Genomic DNA, 21,672 nt, shown 5'->3' with positions numbered 1-21,672 from the left:
CTCCTTTCTGTTGTGTCTCTGCTTACCTGAATATAGCTTCCTTCTTGCCTTTGGCTGAATGCTAGTGTGCTGAGAATGTAGAAAAGCTTCCGGATCTGGCATGGATTCAGTTTCTGTGTAGAGTCTAAAATGGTCTGCAAGAGAGAAGCCACAAACTAGCTCAGATGTATCAAGAAACCCTTTCCATATTCCCAAAAATACATCAATTGTCAACCTCAGGGAAGACAATTAACTTTACCTTTTTTGTACATGCAAGAAAAAGCTACATTCAAATTAAACAAACATAAATGCAGAACTATTGCTCTGGCCTTAATTACAGCAGTTCCTTTTTCTCACAGGCTGAATGGGAAGAACAGTCTGGCTACAATAAGCATTTTGGGAGTGCTCCAATGCCATTAGTGACAGATATTTATCTTCTATCACAGGTTTTGTCACAAGATTCAAAGTATTTGACAAAATGAACATTATGGGGTTTTTACTAGTATTTCCATTACAAGCCTTGTAACAGTCAAGTTGTTAACAATCTAGGGGTTGAATGTTCTCTGCTGGCTGGCATTCTCAGGATATTTCTTCTTCCAGTGCTTCAGTGAAAAAGAGTCCAGCTGTTTCCCAGAGACAAGCTAGCTTTCCTACCACTGACATAGCATTTTGCTGCCATTATTTTTCTCTTACTACTGGCCAACCTCAAGCAGGATTCGGAATGAGGTGTCGAGTTTGATGAGACTAGATAACCACTTTTGCAACCCTCAAGAAAATTCACCCAGTTTTAAGATTAAAAAAATAGCTGTTTGGGGAGATGATTTGTACTAAGATCTGCATGCTGTCTCTGTGCTGGAGAGGCTCCAGCTCAGTGACAAATATGCCAGGCATCTGCAGCTCTACAGATCTTTTTACAGGTAACTGGCTAGCATCTCAACCACCTCCGAGATGCATGGCAAACATGGCGTACTGCCAGACCTTGAGCTGTGGCCAGAGCACTGATTAATGTGTTTCACATACAAGCTTTGGTAATGCATCAAGGATCAGCCCATAGAAACCACAATCTGCAAGTGATCTGCCAGCTCAAGAACATGCAAACAAGGTCAGAAGGAAGGTCAGCAGGTCTTTGCGGACTGCTGTGAGCAAGTACTCCCCATCACACTTTTGACAACGCATTCAATTATGAGCAGGGGTTTTAGGTTGTCTCTTCCAAAGACTACTTTCAACCCTGAGTCTTTATCACATCTTCCCTCTGCCAGGAGACAAGCGTGTCCCATTTTTTCCTGTTATACCCATCAAGTCTGTGACAGATTGCATTCCAAATTCTTATGGCAGATCTTAATGCCTTTTTTATGGCAGATCTTAATGCCTTTTTTAGAATCACAGAATCATAGAATCGTAGCATGGTTTGGGTTGGAAGAGACCTTAAGAATCATCTAGTTCCAACCCCCCTGCCGTGGGCAGGGACACCTTTCACTAGACCAGGTTGCTCAAAGCCCCATCCAACCTGGCCTTGAACGCTTCCGGGGATGGGGCATCCACAACTTCTCTGGCAACCTGTTCCAGTGCCTCACCACCCTCACGGTAAAGAATTTTTTCCTAATATCTAATGTAAATCTACCCTCTTTCAGTTTAAAACCGTTACCCCTCGTCCTATCACTACATTCTGTTAAAGAATCTGTCTCCGTCTTTCCTGCAGGCCCCCTTTAAGTACTGGAAGGCAGCTATAAGGTCTCCCCAGAGCCTTCTCTTCTCCAGGCTAAACAACCTCAACCCTCTCAGCCTGTTTTCATAGGGGAGGTGCTCCAGCCCCCTGATCATCTTCATGGCCCTCCTCTGGACTCGATTGAGCAGGTCCATGTCTTTCTTATGTTGGGGGCCCCAGAGCTGAACACAGTACTCCAGGTGGGGTCTCATGAGAGCAGAGTAGAGGGGCAGAATCACCTCCCTCGATCTGCTGGTCATGCTTCTTTTGTTTTGGCTTTCTGGGCTGCAAGTGCACATTGCTGGCCCTTACTCAGTTTTTCATCCACTAATACCCCCAAGTCCTTCTCCACAGAGCTGCTCTCAACCCACTCATTGCTCAGCCTGTATTTGTGCTTGAGATTGCTCTGACCCATGTGCAGGACCTTGCACTTGGCCTTGTGAACTTCATGAGGTCCGCATGGGCCCACCTCTCAAGCCTGTCAGGGTCCCTCTGGATGGCATCCCTTCCCTCCAGCATGTCGACCACACCACACAGCTTGGTGTTGTTGGCAAACTTGCGGAGGGTGCACTCAATCCCACTGTCCATGTCGCTGCATATTTTAAGCAAGTAATTTACATTTAACAATCAACCAGCTAAACAGCAAAAAGCATATTGCTTTCCCACAGTGTGTACTTAAACTACGGAATCCACCAACACCAAGGGGGCACCAAAAAAAGTCAGAGGGTTGGGGGGAATACCCATACCCATACTCTTCAAGGGCTCTTGGGGGACTGTTCAAGTATTGCTACACGCTTGCCTTGCTGTTTTGCTCTTCACTCAATCTCCACCTTTACTACTTTTGAAAACAGGCAACTGGGCAGGTCTGACCCTGCTTGTCATTCTTAGGAACCAATAGTTCATTTTTTTCTCCCAATTGAGCACTTTCTTCTTTTAAATTTTAGGACATAAGTCTTTTCCCATCCCTGCCAGGAGTTTTGTTTTAGGATTCAAATACTGGCTAAAGTACTGTCAGTCTTTCAATGTGGTAGAACAGGCAGTCCACAAAGCACACAGGTTTGTGCCAAGTATTTGAAACAGCTGATGTTAATAAAGACAGCTTTTTCCTTCTGTCATAGGTGTCATTCCATGCCTGCAATTTAAACATTCTCCAGCTACAGGGAAGGGTAACTTTTTCAATTTGTCTATCTCAATTTCTTCTGTCAAAAAATCCTACAGTCCTATCTTACAGCTCATGCTTTCATAGCAGATACCTTTCACTTCTGACCACAGCATTTCTCAAGACAGATAGCTTTACAGGTACGAGTTGTTCCAATACCTCTATTTCTGAAAAGTACTGACCTATTCTGGATCTGAGGCAAAGTAGCGTAAGTGACCTGAAATATAGTATGCCCCCAGAAATATACATACCTTCACGAAGGTGGCATAGCGCATCAGCAGGGATGTGTGCAGCATCACCAAATCAGTGAGCACGTCCAGAGAAATGTCCAATTCTGTCTCATTTCCACTGCATACATGAGTCACCAAAGCAGTTACAACTTCCTAAGGAAAAAGCCCCCAGAGAAACCATAGTGAAATATCAACAGAAAAATGTCTGCCCTGTTCCACTCATATAGAATATGTTGATCGAGTACGGATAATCATGCTGAAACTCAACCATATTATTCTAAGTCCTTCTCAGTTTGCTCTTTAATTCCCGATATCCACAATAATGACTTTCTCCTTGAGCCTGAATTTTATTCAGTTCTAAAAGCTCCCATGATTCCATAAAGCAGCTCTTCACCACATTTTTCCTGCCTGCTTGCTAACACTACTGCAGCTTCTGCTCTTTGTTACCAACACATAAAATGATAAAAATCTACCTTATTTTCTTAGTCGCACAGAACACTGCATCATACCCAGGAAGACATCGCCTCTAACTTCAGCAGTTCCAGTGTCTTCACAATATTTTTCAACAGCAGTTCAAAACTGACATTTTTTTTTCCAAAATATTTTTATGGCCTTACTTCAGTTGATTCTGGACAGGGATCTCTCTCCACTCCCATCCACTGTCTGAGGCTCTGGGTCTTTCCTATGTCACTAATTACTAATATAGCCATTCTCCTGAAATTCTTAACTTCTCAAAGTATTACTAGACTCACTAGCTTGCTGCAGATGACATGGTATGCCTTCACATCTCAGGTTTTTCCCAGTTGCTTTTTTGTTTGTCTGTTAGGTTTGCTGTAATAAGTAATACAGATACAATGCTAGAAACGCTCTTAATTATAAATATACTGTGCCCCAAAAAGTGCAAATACATTCAAAGCTTGTGCAGAGCTGTCTTCAATTCCCAAATTTTCTGATGTCATCATGTCTGCAAGAACTCATACTCTGAGCTGAAAGCCTAGTCTGTGATTATTTCAGAATATGCAGCAGGAGCCCAAGTTGGTCAGAGCTCTAAGGGAAATCAGTGTAAACTTTTTCATCACAGTAAGTTATCGAAGGAAAGGGGAAAAAAAATGTTTCAATACAAACTATAACAATGGCTTTTTAAAATAGAGGACGTTCAAAGTGACTAGGTAAGATAGAACAGGAATATGGGTTTACAAACAAATCTCCTCCATGACCCTGGGGGCCAATCCTGACTTCCTGGCTAGCTCTCAGTCAATTTGTTTGCTTTCTGAATTACAGCAAACCCAGCACAGTCCTCTCTGCTACATATTGTTCTTTCTGTCACTTCTGAGGCCTGCCTGTTTGCTCCCTGCTCCTCCCAGCAGTCTCTGTGCTTGACTCACTTGCTGCCAGAGTCTTGCTGTGATTGTTTGCCACCTTCTGCTTGGCTTCCTCTACAGCACAGACCTCTCTCCAAAGGCTTCTAACTGCCTTAAATCCTCTCCCTCTAAAGGATCATGACATACATTCTAGAACAAAGCGCAAACAAATAAAACAGATGCCATCCATCACACCATACCTGCTGGCAGTAAGAGTCAAAGGCTGCAAAAGCTTGTTTGTACATGCAGCTGCCAAAGGAGACTATGGCTGGGTGTGAGGAGTGCAGAAACGTCTGAGCAAGTGCTAGGATCGAAGGGAAAAAGTCTTTGATAACCTGAAATACAGAAATCATGACAGAGGAGATTATCGCTGCTTTTTTCCAACACACTCAGTTCTCTAAATAAAGAGAGTGCTCCAGCTCATCCCAAAAGCTTTGTTTAGTTTAGTAGGTGCTTTCCTGCCTTCTCTGACTGTCCTCTCTTGCACAAATGGGCAACAAGAGCAGATAAGGCACACCAGAATGGGTTTCTCCAACCTTCTCCACACAAAGGATTTCCAGATTGGTTAAGAAGCCAACCTGCAGAGCTACAGAGCTCACAGCAGCGTATCTCTTATGGGGGACACCAGGGAACTCACATTACAGCAATGTATCACTAAATATAAGCCCCAGGACAGACACACTCTTGGTCTTACTTTAACAGAAGGACTCCACTACATCAAGATACTTTTAAAGTTAGCTTAATCACACAGAGTGCCTTTGAACAACAAGTTGTTATTCAGATGTAAAGTGGCCTAATTTACTTGATCTTAACTTATTCTGGATGGGAGTTAAACTAAAACTGAATTAAACCCACTTACATTCAGAATAAAATCTGGCTACTTAAGGCATTATTATGGTTGAATTAACTAATTTCTCAGCGTTTCTCATCTGCCCTCTACCTCCAACAAGCAGCACTGTGTCATTTTTCATTGATCTTTTCAGTTTTCTCATAGTAAATGGTAATTTACATCACATTACAAACATATGCCCTATATATATTTAGGCCTAGAAAACATTGCACTTGAAAAATGGTTCATATAAACATATGAACTTCTGAAAACACCGTGGGAGACAACAGCATGCCTGGAACACACAGTGGAGATCCTGGGCTAGACCACATCTCTCAGGCTGAGAGGTTTTGCACCAACATAAAAAGCCCATCTGAGGAAAGCTCATCTCTGAAAAAAAAAAACCCACCACATGACAGTTACAACAGAGGGCATGTGCCTTGGGACACTGATCTGGAACCAAAAATTAAAAAACAGAAGTGTACATAACTGGAATAGTATAAATAATGCAGCACAGGGTTAAATCACCATCTGACAAGATCCTTGAGAAATAAAAGAGAAGATGGAGTCCCAAAGCAGAATCAGCACTGACCATTGAATGATTTTGGAAGGCATTCTGCATCAGCTGTTCTGGCATGCAACCCAGTCGAATTTTGCTCCTCAATACTTTCTCAATTTGCTTCCTGTTCTTGGTGTTTGTAGAATGGATTAGCAGCAAAACTATCAGATCCAGAACCTTTTAGAGGAAATAACCACCAATCATTCTGCTGAAAAGATATCAAACAGTCCAGACAACTACACACTTTGAAATGAAAACTGAGAAAAAAAATCAAGAACTCAAAAAGCCCCAAAGCCACAACTGTAGAAAAACCTTATCAGTCCAACAAGAAAGAATTAAAGCAGGATAACTCTGTCCCCTGGCATTCAGAAGGGATGAACTAAGAGTTACAAAGAAAATGGATGGCTGTTATGCTAGGAACAAGTCAAATACCAAAAGAACCACCCATGCAACATCACTGGCAGTTTCTGCTCCAACTAGAAAAATCTCCCCATTTACATCCACGAGGAAAGCCCTTGAGAACACCAGCAGAAGAGGACATTCCCAGAGACAAGTGCAGAGTCAGAAGTATTACCTTATGGTCAGATACAGATGTGGTGTTCTCAATAGCCTAAGAGAAAAAAAAAAAAGGAAGCTATTATGCTAGATTACAATACTATATTCCAAAACCAAGTCAAAAAGGCATACACCAAAAGAAATACTGCTCACAGATTTCTCTCCTCCACAACAGGACAGCTATCAAAGCCAGCAAACTGGATCTTGCCAACAGCAGAGACTACAGAAGGCACTCAAAAAAATCAGCATGAAAATTCAGCTTAAATGAGGACTTTCTCAGACAACATCAGGCTTGAAAAAGGAACTAAGGTAATGAGCAATGAAAGGCTGAGAACAATAAGTAGTCTCATGGTTTACACTGAAATGCAATTTAAAATTAAATTTAGCCAAATACCAGCCAATATTGATTTCTAGCTGGACATTTTCAAGCACCTTAAGGCTCCACACAGCTCAATCTCAACATATGGGTATACCTTTCTACTCTCTTACAGACAGAAAAAAAAATAAATCTAAGACTGTTTTTTCCAAAGCACTCTCGTAAACATGTAGAACCAGGTTTATCCTGCACTTCAAGATCTGGGGTCTGTACAGTGGAGCCCAGTGGCCATTTTGCAAGCACTGTGAAATTGGTAACTGAGGAAGAAATCAGACTCCTGAGAAAGCACTGCTAATTTGGAACACAGAATGAAATCTGTATCAGTAAAATGAAGGTCTAACATTTGTCTTTTAATATCACATTTGATTACAAGAAAAGCTCAGGCTCAAACTAGAAGTCCAATTAAATAAGGAAACAAGGACTGATGCATGTATCTTACCTTAATCCATGCTTCAGAGACATCTTTCTGAAATCTCACAGCTAACTTAATCACATCAAAAAGTAGCTTCACACAATTCTGGCTGGTGGTTACTTGACTCATGGAAGAACTGTAAATGATCAGAAAGGAGGAGACTCAGTCACTTAAATACTGTAGTAAAAGGAACAAGGCAGCCTAGCAGTCACAGCAGTTACTTAAAGAAGCCATGCTCTAGAGCAAATGCTCTGGCAAGGATAGGGAATTTTGGAAAAGGGTGGAAGCAAAGGTTGCAGAATCAACCAAAAACATACTGGAGGGAATTTAAAACAGATGAACTGTCTGCAACTTTATTATAGAGCTGCTTACTCCCATGCAGACATGGATGCAGGTGGCTCAAAAGGAACTACATGCATGGCAGGGGAAGACAGCTGGGCAAAGACTGACAAATGTGTTATATTAACTCCAAGCAGGAAGGAATAAAGGTGTCAGAACCTTTACGTGGGATAAATTAGCCTCATGTATGTAATCATGTGTGCCAGAGTGACCAGATAAAGAAAAGCTGAAGTCCTCTTGTCCCACATTACCCTTGGAAAATCATGTAAATCTGTTCAAGTACCTCGCCTGGACTTGGCTTTTAAGCTTCTTCTGGGAACCTAGGATCTGCAGGGGCAGAACACATGATGACAGATCCAAGCTTTTACGAAGATCAGAAATCACCTGAAATACAAGTCCTTGCACAAATCACTGTGATATATAAGGGAGGAACAGAAGAAGCTGAGGAACAAGAAAACACAATCTCGCAGAATAACCCTAAAATTACAAATCAAGAACTCATGTATTTGTAAAGACTCATAAGCATTTAACCATCCTCAAACTCTTTTTTTTTTTTTTTTTTTAAACTTAGAAAATGCACCAGCAACACTTTGCTCTTCACCCATCATGTCATGATGTTGCAGATGCATGCAAAAAGCAGGAAAGGATTTCTTACGAGTTACTCCATGAAATTTCCACTTATATCTGCTGTATGCTGCTGTGAACTAGTTTAATCCTGTTTAGTAGCTGTGCAAGGTATATGACAGCCACAGGAATTCTGGGGCATGTGAGTTTACCAATCTGACTGCTGTCAACTTGTAGTGCATCAGCACAGACTGGCTTGCATGTTATAGGCATGCTGTTTTCACAGTGGTCTCCCTGAAAGATTTGGGCAGATCATAATCCTCATCTGACTTAGGCTGAGGCTTCCTCAAAGTATGAAAAAAATGCATGTTAAATAGTTCCGCAAGGCTGGCTCGACAAAATACATCAGGTTAAATTGTAAAATATTCTGAGTATGTTTCCTTAGATAAAGCAACTTCAAAAACTGGAGAAGCTTACACCTTAGAATGAAAATGGTCCTCCAACAGGAGTACTACCCTTTTAGGAATGTTATCAAAACACAAACTCAGTGGAGAAAAGAAGAGAATTACCAACTTGCAGTCCCATGTCTGTTGGATACTTCTGGAATCTAAAACTCTTAAAAGGTCTGTGCAATGCACAATTCTCAGATAAAATTCAGAGGCATAAAGCTTAACTTAAGTACAGCTTTTCAGTCTAAGAGTTTAGCTCAAGACAATTTGACTGCTTTCAGTTCTTTAAGATGTTTACCTCCCCTCCCCCAAAAAAAATTCTAAGAAAAAATGAGAAAAATCTACAATAGCCAGCAGAAAGGAAGAGGTTTCAGTTCTCAGGCCTGAAGGCATAGCCAAATACATGTCGAAGGACAGATACAGTTTCTACATGTGCTTTGATGCTTTGTTATAGTAACTCACAGAATTAAACAAAGTTGGCAAAACTTAACAAATTTTGAAATAGTTGGTACGAAGAAATGCATTACCTTGGAGATGCTGCTAGGTGATCATGTAAACTTAAGTAGAGACTTAGAATATGTGCGGTATGTAGAACCAAGAACATCTTATTCATCAGGAATAGATAACAGTAGATTAGTCAATGCTGGATGAGAATCAAGTAAAGACCCTGTCTTTGCCTTGCCTTGCTTAATTTTAATACTGAAATTAACACCCACTTGTGCATAATGAGTATGTAAATGTAAGATCACCTTAATATAATGAACTGGACAAGAGCATGACATGCTCAAAAGATCTTTTCACTATATAAGTTTGTGTAGCCTATCACAATTTTTGCTGTGTGTGTTTCCTTGTCACAAGATTGTACAAAAACCTCAACCTTTTTTCTAAAGGTGTGCAGGTATTTGGAGAGCTGGCACCCTATACTGCAGTACAGCAATAAAGACAAATATATCGACTTGATGTGTTGATTGGCTTATTACACACTGGGTGAAAGAACCCAGCTTTTGGGACAACAGCTTGGCAATATCAAAAATTTTACTTGAAAACATTAAAGCATACACCTCTGTGTGAAGCAACTGCTCTCTGTTAGAACATGCACTGGATTAGACAACTTACTGGTCTTTAGTACAGAGAAAAACACTGTACCTCTACTGCATCTGCTGCCTTGACGTTATGGAGGATGAATTTTACTACTACAGGCAAATCTTCCAGTTTTACAGAAGGCACAATGGTCATGGCAGACTGCCGCACCTGAGGAGAAAGCAATACTGGATCAGTTGCAAGACTATAGTTCACAGAAACATAATTATGTTAGTGGGAAGGAATCTTTGGAGGCTTGCAGTCCAGCCTTCTGCTTAGAGCAGGAATATTGTCAGTACTATATCAGACTCACCTAACCGAGTCTTGAAGATATCCAAGGATGGAGGAAAGCCCCCCAAGACCTGCCACCTCTTTGATAATTTATGTCAGTGCTGCAGACCCCAACTCATTTTTTCCAAATGTCCAACCTGAACCTCCTAGGCTGTAATTTGTGGCCATTGCCCCTTATTTCACTTGGCACTGACAAGAAGAGCTTGGCTCCATCATTTTTTAAATGGCTTTCAAAAAGGAAAGGCATGGAAGAAGTGTAGCCCGTTATGAGCACTAGCCTTTCGGGACTATGTAAAATAGTATTTCCTGCACTTAAATGAACCAATTTTATTCTATTCATAAGATGCCTAACTGCAACAAGTGCAACAATCCAGCATGTCCAGAAGACACAAGACACATCATCTCTTCTCCTTTATCAGCATTCTGCAGAGAAAAACTATGATCATGCAATTATTTAATCACCAGTCTGCCTTTACTTAGAATATAGCAGTCTAGTCTGGTGAATGTACTTCAAAAAAAGAAATAGTGACAATAAGCAGGTTTAAGATAGGCACTAAAAATTTCCTGCAACAGGACCAAGTGCTTTTGCATTTGCTAAAACAGCTGTGTCTGAAATTTCTGAATGCATACTGTAACAGCCAGAAAACTTCTCTCTGTTTCTCCTGAACCCCTCATGCGTGTTTCCAAAAGTTTTAGTTTCTCTGACTCCTTTCCAATTTCAGCTAGGTCAGGACATTTAAAGGCCTGTAGGAGTCAGATTTAGCAAAATACTTTGAAGGATTGAACAGCTCTAGCTCTCATGTTGCTAAGCAGGAGCTGGGTTCTGCTCAACTGCTCCATGAAAGCTCTTACCTCAGCCAGAAGGCCTGCATCAAGATCCAGACGAGAAAGGGCATCCAGGATTGGAACTGTTAGCCGTCTGCCCTGTTTTAGTAAGCAGCTAATACACAAGAAAAAGAAAACAAATGATCCTTTTAATAAAGCCATGAATGGATCTTTAGTAAATTGGATGATTCCAGTAGTTTTTGTGGTCACTGCAAAAAAATCTCTGAAACTGACAACAACATAAGCCACTGGCGTTATGGAAAACTTGTTCCCTAAGTTATCACTCCTCTCTGAACCTGCTGAATTGTGATTCTGTGGTTGCTGATTAGAAACAGACATGAAGACTCTATCTTTTTCAAATCTTGTAAAAACAGGGAGCATGGACAAAGACCTGGTACAAGCCTCAAGCAAGAACTTGAAAACTGGAAGGTCCTCGGTTCACCATAAATAGAAAAAACTAGTGAGATTACTGGTATATGATTTAACCACACACATCACTTGGGTCTGATACCTTCTAGCCACGCTTCTGTCCCATGGACATGCCAACAGCAAAGTGTAATTGAGATTGCCACCAAAGTCAGGGACTGAATCTGTCTCGTGTGACTTCTCCCCTAGTCACACTATTTGCTCTAGTAATTGCAAACGTGTAAGGAAAGGTACAATGGGCCCAACCACACACCTGTTTAATTCAGCATCCTTTTCCCAGCACTGGTCAATAGGGAACAAATAGACTAAGAATTGGACAAGTATTTACAAATACTTCCTATGTAAACTGGTCTGGCTTCAAGCAAGCTGTGGTTTGGCACCTTCTTGACCAAGGGAGTGAAGCTGTGTTTAACAGCCTAGTGGACTTTCCTTTCCCAAAATTCATCTAATAATTCTTGGCTGCCATCTAAGTTTCTATAAACTTTCTCTAGCAAGAAGCTCTACTTGAATTTTGTTAGTTGAAAAAAACCCATCATCTTCAGCTTCCTGGTAATTCTTTTTATGCTCCCTAATTCATTACAATAAGCAATGAGTACTTTCCCACATCAGAAATGGGTAGAGGTTATTAAGAATATGGAAATAAATATGCCTTGCTGATACTGTTTAGATTCTCAGCTGTGAAAAAACCACAGGTAGACAAAACAGAAGTCTTAGGAGTTTGATTAGCATAAAAAAATTTAATTGTGTGGGGCTTTTTTATCTAGGAGCTGAGACAGTTGTGGGGCTTTTTTATCTAGGAGCTGAGACAGTAAACTGAGAATGGAAACACAAAGCTACAATTACTTTTGAGAGGGTACGAGGAACAGGGTGCACAGCTTGCAGGTGTAGGCTGAAATAATGACTACAGGTATGAAAAGATAATTTGCACAGCCATCATAAATGTAAGTGATCTGTGTAATGATAAGAATTAGAAATACTCATGTGTATAATTAAATATAGGCTAAGGCTACTGAAAAAATTATTGTGTAAAATGAATACACTATAAAAAAAGACATGCAAAGGCTAGCTTAAGGTAGCATTTTCTGGGAGGATGACTATTGGTATTAGGTCCCCCTGTTCTTTGGGTCAGTAAATACGCTGGAGAAATGTATATAAAAGAGCCAGAATGTTCTGCTTTTGTGCACACATTTATTGTGTTGTGGGATTATTTTTTTTTATTAATAAAAACAGTGTTGACCCTTACTGTAGCAGATTCCAAGCCAAATCAAAAGCTGTCTCCAGGAATATGCAAGTGACTGATCACAGACTGATCCAGCAAAAGTAATGAGTACTTAACTGGATTCTACCTGTCCTGTATCCAGGTAGTCAAGGGTTCAGTAATTTTTTAGATAAAAGTACTTTTGGAGTATTTAGACCTCTCTAAGAGCATAACAGCACAAATAAAACGTCCTAAGTCAGTGCTAGCTGTCCCTGAATGTTACCATTAACAGAAACAAACTGTTATCCTACTACTTTAGTCAGTATGGGTGCAACCTGCATTAACATGTGATATCTTTCTGTTAAGTGCAAGGAGGGGAGGAAAAAAAAAAAAAAAAAAAAAAAAAAAGGTAAAAAAAGAAAAAAACCAGCCAGAATCATCTGTACCTGAGCTCTCTGGCAACCTCACTTTGCTGGGAATCCTCCAGGATCTCAGGTAAACTGGTGATAATATCATGCTGGATTGGTACAGGAGAAACATGAACCATCTGCATTAACTTCTTGACAAGATCCTGCAGACAAGAGAAACACTTGTAAAACACAAGTCTCACCATAAGCAAGTGGTTCATTAGCATGGCAACAATATTATGCATGTAAGGTCACTCAGGAAGTCACTTGCCTGTATTTATACCAACGGTCCTTTAATTCATTGTCAAGTTGAAGTCATGAATTATAGCATAGACTTTTATGGAACAATGGTATTTTACAGGTAGGATATAACTATCTTGGTGAACAAAGGAAACAAGTAACCACAGAGAATGACTGACTTAGGGAAAGAAAGAAAATAACCACCAAGGCAGGAACAGAGAGTTCATCCCCAGATGCTTGCAAGTATCCAATATCTCTGTTAAAATTAAAAAAGAGGGGATTGTAACTTCCTGCCAGCAACAGCTCTAAAATGGGGCCACCCATATGGATACACACATACAGATAGAAATTTATGAAAAAGGAGACTTAGAGCAAGGGAAGAAGAAAAATAATAAAAGGGGATGTTCAAAAGTCAGTGAAGGTAATCATAATAAAACAGAAAGAATTAAATCTCTCCTTCAGCATGTGAATATGAAAACAACATCAGTTCTCATTAGCATAATAATTGATCTTACCCCACCTGAGAGGCAGTCCAAAGTTGACTGAAAAAAACATACATGTGGTTGCACCATCAGTACCCACCTGGCTGTCAAGAAGCCTGTCAAGCCATTTAAATTGATTGACAATGAGCCGGGGAAAATTTGTTCCAAAGGTGCCCACGCTATAACAGGAGAAAAAGTGAAACACAGGTTAGTCAGACCTACAGACAGGCTCGAAAGTTTTGCTGCTGGTCAGCAAGACCATGAGATGCAATTCAAATTAACCAACTGTCAAAACCATATTATGAAAATATCATTAACACCCCTATAGATTTTAGCACCATCTAGGAAGAACCCTACTTCTTACTTGCTATATACATAAAGCAGGGATACTGCCAGCCTGTTTCAATACACCACCACCATCCTAAGCTATGGCACAAAAATCAAACCGTACAACGTGACCCTACTTCAGTTCTCCTGTGCCACTGTAAGAGTGGCTATACTAGCGTAGGCTAAGTCTCCTTTGAGCCCAGCATCCCTGTCCCCAGCTGTAGTATTAGATGCTTTTGGATAAGTTTTGGGTAACAGGGAATTTACAGAGCAGTCTTTTCAGTTTCCACTCAACTTCCAACAATAAGCAGTTTAGCAAATTTCCAAGGCAGAAGCTGGTACCCAGTCCATCATGTCTGCTATCCAGCAGTACATTTATCCTCCATTAATCTCCCTAAGACTTATAAAAAAACCCAAAACACAACTGTGTGTAATTTCCGACCTCTACATTCTGCAACACTGAATTCCACAGGGTAATTATGTATAATCTGAAAAAGTACGTCTGCTTTTTTTGTTTGCTGGCTTGCATAGTTAGAAACAGTGGTTAAACCTTCCTCATTTACCTTTTCTAAATCTTTCTTGCTTTTACAGACATCTATCATCTCTCTGCCAGTCATCTCCTTTAAAGGCAGGCAGAATTCTAGTTTATTTACAATATTTTTCCCTACTTACATAGAAACCGTTCTGTACTTTTGTGACAGCCTGACCAGAAGTGCATGGCACATTCAAAATGTGATTTTACCATGCATTTACAGTGACACGATGTCTTCCATTTTGTTCCCAATTCCTTCCCTAATATTCTGTTTGCTGTTTTGACTACTGCTAAGCATGGAACTGATACTAAAAATAAGAAACCAAAAGAAGCACCCATACAAGATACCATCCCTCAGCAAAAACACCGAGTTTGTCATTGTATTTATACAACAAGGACTATTTTTAGTCTGATTTTTTAAGAAAACAAGGTTTATGCAGCTGTATTGTGTAAGATGCCCTCCCTCTTCCGTAATTTCTGGTCACACTGGTCTGAACACTTACATATTAATAAATTGGCTGATGCCAAGCTGCACGGATAAACCAAGTTGTCCCTACCTTTCCTACAGTAAGACAATAAATTGAATGTCCTCTGTCCATGCATTAACTGGCATTAAACCTGTAGAGGTCTGATAGGTCTATGCTTTTACATCAGATTTGGGAGAAATTGGCCCATCAATACAGGTGTGGTTACAGACTAGCTGTAACGAGTGTTGTTTCTTGTCCCATAATTAAAGAAAACAAAAACCAGAAGGAAGTCCACTGAAAAAACTCTATTGTTCTTCACAATTAGTTTTATATTTTATTATCCTGGAAATTTTTACCAGAAATTGTTACCTCACTTTTCATTTCCTTTTTCATTTACAAACACACTGAACAACCCAGATCCCCCTGGCACCATCCTCCTTCTACTGCAAAGTAGACCACCTTCCCCCCCCGCATCTGTAACTGGTCATTAATACATAGAAAAAACTTCACTCTTCTTACAGTTTGATAGGAGACAAGTGAAACAACATCCATTTTTAAGACTTACCAAAGGGTTCACAGCACAATTAACAGCTTATCACTTTTACATCCCAGATCCTTTAGAATTCTTGGGTGAAAAAAATTCAGTCCTTGGGACTGTTTGTGTTAAACCCTCCTCTAACAAGATTTCAGCCTGAGACAAATTTTCAGGCTCAACCTCTGTACAGCATATGTATCTTGCTTGATACTCAGCACAAACAAATACTGTACAGGAAGAGCTTCAGCTTCTTTCTATCCCTTGACCTGCTCCACTAACTCTGTAATAAACATGCAGAGCACTGGAAAAGAGTTTTAAGTGTTCGAGTCTTGCCTATGTTGCACCTCAAGATCTCCCACTCTGCCCTGATGTTCTACACTGAAAAACCAACAGGTGCTTTTTCTATTTTCCTTGTTTGAATGCAATCTGCATTTTTAAAAGGAGGTATGTTTGCATCTAGCAGCTTCCTAAAACTCTGCCAGCCACTTTAATCTTTTTTTAAACAATGAGACACTCCATAGTCCCTCTGCTGAAATACTTTCAAAGCTTGTGCCAGGAGGTACCAAAAGCATAATGAATCATGAAATATGTCTGTATTTCAGCTTCTATAAATTTGTCTTCTGCTTTATGCACCCACCAGTTTAAAGTCATGGTACCTCACAGATAATTTTACACATGTATGATATAAAAACCATCAGTGCAAACATCCATTCAGGTAAATTTGAAGTAACAGTTAAAGTCAAACAGACGGTGATTGTCCAAAAGAAGAAATTTCATTTCAAGACAGAGAGAAGACAGTCTATACTCACATGTCAAAAAAGAATTCGGGGATCTTGTCCAACAACAGTGTTATGACAGCAGGCTAGAAGAAAGGCAAAAAGACAGTGTCAGGTTGATGATTTACTGTTTGTGCTGTGGCATTGCCACCAAAACTACCCTTCACAAAAGATGAAATATGCACAGAATAAGAATAAAAGACTCAAAAGGACAAATAAAAATATCTTCTGTATAAGAAACCTCTTCCCTAATGCCAGAAAGGAGGCACACAGCCTGCAAGCTGAAATCCACAAATGCTGAGAATGGCATAAACTACCCACATAATCTGATAGAAGCAGAGCATAAGGGCAGGATGCACAATTCCTCTGGGCCGAACGAAGCTCTCTTTCTCAGACCCAGCTGAGCTGCTTTTCACCACATAGGAATCTAAAGCATCAGCTTTAGGTAAGTTTGAAAACAGTGACTACATGCTTTTGCCATTCCCTTTGCAGGTCTAATTCTTCCCCCCTTTAATCCTGGCCCAAATGCAATTCCAAAAATTTATTTAAGACAAGAACTTTTAAAACATTTTAATTAAAAGAGGATTTAAACCCACAGCTGCTCTAAGGTTTCCCATGCCTTGGTGAGAGATCTGTCATCTTCAACTCCATATACATCTTGATGCAACTTGTATACAACGTAACAGAACTTGTTCTTGCCAGCAGGTTGCTCAGCGTCTTACCCATTTTTAAACATCTCCAAGATTCAAATTCCTCCAATGATGGAGTTTCCATCACCTCTCTAGCCCACCTGTTCTAGCACTTAAGGAAAACATTCTCTACGGTGGAAGTGGTTATATCCTATCGGAATTTCCCACGGTTGACCCTAGCCATTGTCTCTCATCCTGCCCCTGTTCACCTTTGAGAAGAGTCTGGCTCTGTTTTCTCTATGCCATGTAACTACATACTTGAAGACAACAAGATCTCCCTTAATCTTCTCTTCCTAAGACTGAACAAACCCAATTCCCTCTGTCTCTTCTTGTATGCCGTGTTCTGCAGGCCCTGAGCATCTTTGTGTCACTAAATTGGACACTATTCCAGATGCAGCCTCAGCTGCCTCACAACTAGTTCTATTAATCCTCTACTTACATAAGCAAAAGGGTCTCTAAATAAATCAACACCACTGTAAAGAGCAAACTAAGGTGCACATACCTGTAAGATCTTAATTCCAAGAAGCAGTTTAATGAGGCTTTCACAATACGAGTGCACCAGAGTCCTGCAAGATGAAAGATTCCACTACAGTTGTAATAAAAACATGTTAGGAGAACAGGCTGTAACTCTTTCCATTCATGGTTTGGGGTTTTTTTAAAAACACTTACAATGACTTATGGTAACACATGGTAACCACAGACGCACGCAAAAAAATTTAAAACTGCATTTTAGCTCTGAACGAGCTTACTCTCTACAAGAGTAGTGTGAGCTGGAACTGGTTGAACTTCACCAGCCTTGTCAAAATTTTTTTCCCAGTATTTGGTTCTTGCCATAAAATACCATGGAGCTCAACACATGCCACAGACAGCTAGCAAATTCTGTGACTTACTGCTTTAAACTTACTGCTATCAAATAGCAAGGTATTACACTAGCCACTTTTGCATAACAAACAAGTCTTGTTGCGTATCAGCTGGAGCTATGGCTTTTCCCTCCACTCTGCTCAATGTTATAAGACATTTCAATAGAGACCAGCTCTGACTGATGGGAAAGACAAGATACATTTTCTCTGACCTCGACCCCTCAGTCCGTATGGGAGTACACGGCAAGAGACAGTTCTTGAACTGGTTTCTGTCCTTGATATGAGATTCCAAGCCGCTGATAAATTGCTTCACAACCTGCAAAGCAGAGAGAAGTTATCCATGTCCTGAAAAGATGCACCCATCAACTGCTGTCTTTTAGGATGCTCTTTGTGAGCAGATGAGAACAGGGAAGAGCTAGCCAGGCAACTGCAAACAGAAATTGTGGTGGAAGGAAAGCTGGATAATAAATGAACTCTAGTCTAAACCATTTCCAAAAGGAAACACTAGTTGTTCCACAAAATAACTCTAAAGCAAGTGTCTCACATTTTACTTTGATTTAAAAGCGCTTTGCCTTTCTTCCTGTTCAGCTGAGACAGCAACATTTAATGTGACAAGAGCTGCACCCAAAAAACATTTGCAGGACTCAAATCACTGGCCTCAGGACTTTCACGCTGGGCTTGTTGATTGGAGAGGAGCACCACATTGTGGCAGTTTTAATGCTGCCAGCTCCCAGCCAACACAAAACCAAGCACAGCTTCCACTAGAAAGTTAAGCAAATTATTTTTCTCCCTTAAGAGTCTTTGTCTATTGAATAATATTGCCAATTAATTACTTTGACAGGGCAAGGTGGTGGAAGTGCCGCACTTTTTCTTGGAATTATGCAAAACCAAACTTGGAGCACGCACACCAAGGCTGGTTTAACAGAGACACGTGCTGGTCACCTCTGTGTCTAACTATTCAGATGTAACAGCTGAGAAGAGACAGATACAGCAGAAGGACAATAGGACCAAAAGGCTGGGACAGCAACATAGAAAGAATTAGAGTCTGGACCACAGAAATCCAAGATAAGCTACCGTGTTGCACACTTTTGTATGAGACTAGCAGGGACAGGCAGCTGTATTTGCATCTTTTGCTACACAGCAAACAGTTTTAAAGCTGGCTCCTGCCAAAGTGTAGTCCGTTACTTACACCTGGGTAAGTAGGGTGCTTCTCCAGGGCGAGGCAGAGCTTCTTCTGGAAAGCCATTTGATCTACAGCTAAGGAGAAAGTTTAAAAAGAAAATAAAGAACCAGACATGTTTTATCCATACAACATCATAACATCAGCTACACTAAGTACAAACTCTCAAGCCCATCCACCAACACTTCTGCAGTTGCTCTCTCGAGAAGTCCAATTAGCAAAAGCCTGAGTAGTATCACTACTTGTGCGTTCTCCAGTCTGGACTGAGAGTAGCTAACAGCACTAAAAAGGCTTAATAGTCAAATTCCTGAAGGCCTTCACTGTGCTGAAATGCAACATGAGATGTTCGTCTTCCTGTTTCAGAGCTCCTGCCTCTGGAACTCAATAATCTAACCACAGATGCAGTCTAATCTTATTCCATATACCTCCAATAATCTTTCAGAAGCCTTCTGACTCAGAATGTATACACCCTAAAAGCTGGTATAATGAGTTTAGGTGATGCACTGAATTCAGCAGGAACTGTGCAATTCAAGATGTATATAACAAATAAGAGGCCAGATGAAGGTTTACTTGAATTTTGGAACAAGCTGGCTCAAGCATTTTTGCTCCGCAAGTAAAATGCATCTTTACTTTGTGCCAGTCATCTTTGCAGGTTTTCAGACACAAGCAGAGAGAGCAAGTGTTAAACCCATACCTATTTCATTCTGTCCCTCCCCAGCTTTCAGTATAATTCCTGATGTTCTAAGGAGCTCTTCAAAGACTCCTTCATTCTCCACTCCACCATGGGCAGAGGCCTTTTCCGTATCAGAAATCCGCGACTTCTTTGTTTCTGAGAAAACAAGACATGCTATGTCAAATATACTCTGTAATAAAAATAGCAAGGATTCTTCATATAAACAACTAATTAAAAATTAACCTTCTAGTAAGAAATTAGAGGAACACAGGAATACACTTATGGGACCAGACCAACAAACTGTACTGCTATTTGACAGCAGTCATCAGCAGACTCGGATGACAATGGACAGATCCTATAGAGCAGTTACCCCCGCAGCATGACACCAGAAAGGAACATTTCTTCCTTACCCCATAACCAGAGACAGTTAAGATATACCTTCAGTGGCTGACTCTCATGGGAGACATACCCACTAACAGATTATGAGCAACACTAGAGCGCATACTGTCCTCTGACCCGAAAAGCACAAATTTAATCTAAGTTCTCCCACCAGACCTGCCTCTTAGGTATCCACCCATCTGCTAAAGCAAAAAATAACTATCTTCCCTCCAGCTACATAGAGAGGTTATTTTGGTTTGATTTATAGATATCAGTTTTGATCAAATGTGATTCGCAGACTGCGAAGCTCAAGATCATAAACACTGATCAAAGCTATGCGAACAGAGGGACTGAGAAAAGATATGGAACCGCTTTCAGCATTGTTGTTTTATTGTGATTAAAAGAGGGGTTTAAAGATCAACAGTGTCACTAACAATTAGCATTATCAGAACTGCCTGGGGGCCGCTGCCTCTACCAACAGGTCTCTATTCCCCATAAGATTATACCTGAGCACCTACTCGGCAAGTCTGTCTTGCAGCTCTCTCCAGAAGCATCAACTTTTGACAATTTCCTTTTGAAAACCATGGTAACAAAACCTTTGTTGTTGCCTATAAAAATGCAGGAAAGAGACAAGTGAGCAAAGGAGACGCAACTTTAATTCAGGGGTTTTTAAGCAAATCTAGAATGTATTAGTGAACAGTGAAGGGAAATGCTCCAGAAACCGAAATCCCTCAAAGAAAAGCAGATTGCCTGGTTAACCAGTTTTTCTGCTGTACAGGTTGAGATTTTAGAGCTTGTCATATTTAAATAGTGTAATACATCACTTTTTCTAAAATTCAGTTCCTCATAAAACAAGGCTTAGCTTTTCTTTCAGATGCTGGGCAAATTAAATGGCAAGTTAAAGTGAGTAGCTAGGAGGTCTCAGATAGTATCCACTGATCTAAACTTGTGATCCTCTCCCCATACCCCCAGAAAGCTACAAAGGACTAGCAATTTAGTATCCAGGAGCCCAACCACGTTAGCCGTTCATGTTCCTAACCCAGTACAACCGCAAGAAGAGTTCTGTCAGCCCAAACCTCCACCCGACTTGTCCTCTTCTGGTGGGTGGCAGCGATTAAAAAGAAAACAATAAATCTTGGCTCACCTTTAAAACTTAAAAATTATTAAAAAAAGATGCTTGGTCATCTCATGCTCACTTTCAACTCTTTGGCCGAGGCCGTTAAAACGAATTCCATTAAATATCAGGGTGGAAGCAGCACAATTCCCCAAAAGAGCACGATAAGCCTTTAGTGGCTCTTCGGGACCCGAGGTGCGGACTGACAGGCCGAAGAAGAGCGCTCACTCCCGGGTAGTCCTCTCCTTATTACACCTACTCCCAAACGCTTGGAAATTTCTGTGGCGGCCAGCTTACCTCACCAGGGCACTACGGGGTAGATAAAGCTTGCTTATGCCAGCTGCCTCAGCCGGGGGGTGGCCGGCCGGACGCCGAGAGCCTCCTAGGGTTTCAGCAGGCAGCCCAGCTGTACAGCCGGTTTTCCGCTCTTCCTAACAAACGGCCACACAAACGGGGCTCGGAAACGCCGTCCCGAACCACGCCGGCCTCGGAAAGGCGCCGCCGGGGCGAGTGGGCCCGTGTGGGGACGGGGCGCGCTCCCCGCGCCGAGGGACCCTCACCTGGGGCGCCAAGGGACCCTCACCTGGGCCGCCGGGGGGCGGCGGGGCGGCCGCCGGGGCCGGGGCCGGGGTCGCAGCGGGGGCAGCCGCCCGCTGAGGCGACGAGGCGGCCGCT

General features: G+C 41.2%; 1 protein-coding gene across 1 annotated transcript in view; it reads right to left on the bottom strand.

Moving 5' to 3' along the window:
- FANCD2 (FA complementation group D2) overlaps window positions 1-21,608 on the bottom strand; it is a 55,119-nt gene extending 33,511 nt beyond the window's left edge. Inside the window, exons 1-18 of the mRNA XM_049827112.1 lie at window positions 21,581-21,608; window positions 20,402-20,491; window positions 19,527-19,661; window positions 18,842-18,909; window positions 17,865-17,968; window positions 17,295-17,358; window positions 16,137-16,189; window positions 13,567-13,645; window positions 12,784-12,908; window positions 10,741-10,828; window positions 9,664-9,768; window positions 7,788-7,888; window positions 7,193-7,301; window positions 6,397-6,432; window positions 5,856-5,999; window positions 4,635-4,769; window positions 3,095-3,226; window positions 27-134 (exon numbers count right to left, since the gene is read on the bottom strand). Of these exons, the coding sequence (XP_049683069.1) occupies window positions 27-134; window positions 3,095-3,226; window positions 4,635-4,769; window positions 5,856-5,999; window positions 6,397-6,432; window positions 7,193-7,301; window positions 7,788-7,888; window positions 9,664-9,768; window positions 10,741-10,828; window positions 12,784-12,908; window positions 13,567-13,645; window positions 16,137-16,189; window positions 17,295-17,358; window positions 17,865-17,968; window positions 18,842-18,909; window positions 19,527-19,661; window positions 20,402-20,468 (1,653 nt within the window). The 5' untranslated portion in view covers window positions 20,469-20,491; window positions 21,581-21,608. The remainder of the gene's footprint in view (window positions 1-26; window positions 135-3,094; window positions 3,227-4,634; window positions 4,770-5,855; window positions 6,000-6,396; window positions 6,433-7,192; window positions 7,302-7,787; window positions 7,889-9,663; window positions 9,769-10,740; window positions 10,829-12,783; window positions 12,909-13,566; window positions 13,646-16,136; window positions 16,190-17,294; window positions 17,359-17,864; window positions 17,969-18,841; window positions 18,910-19,526; window positions 19,662-20,401; window positions 20,492-21,580) is intronic.
- Window positions 21,609-21,672: the final 64 nt, after the last annotated feature.

The sequence above is a fragment of the Accipiter gentilis genome, chromosome 23 (assembly GCF_929443795.1).
Source record: "Accipiter gentilis chromosome 23, bAccGen1.1, whole genome shotgun sequence".
In the NCBI taxonomy this organism is placed as follows: Eukaryota; Metazoa; Chordata; class Aves; order Accipitriformes; family Accipitridae; genus Astur; species Astur gentilis.
The sequence above is the reverse complement of the archived record's forward strand: the minus strand, read 5'-3'. Positions and strand labels throughout refer to the sequence as shown.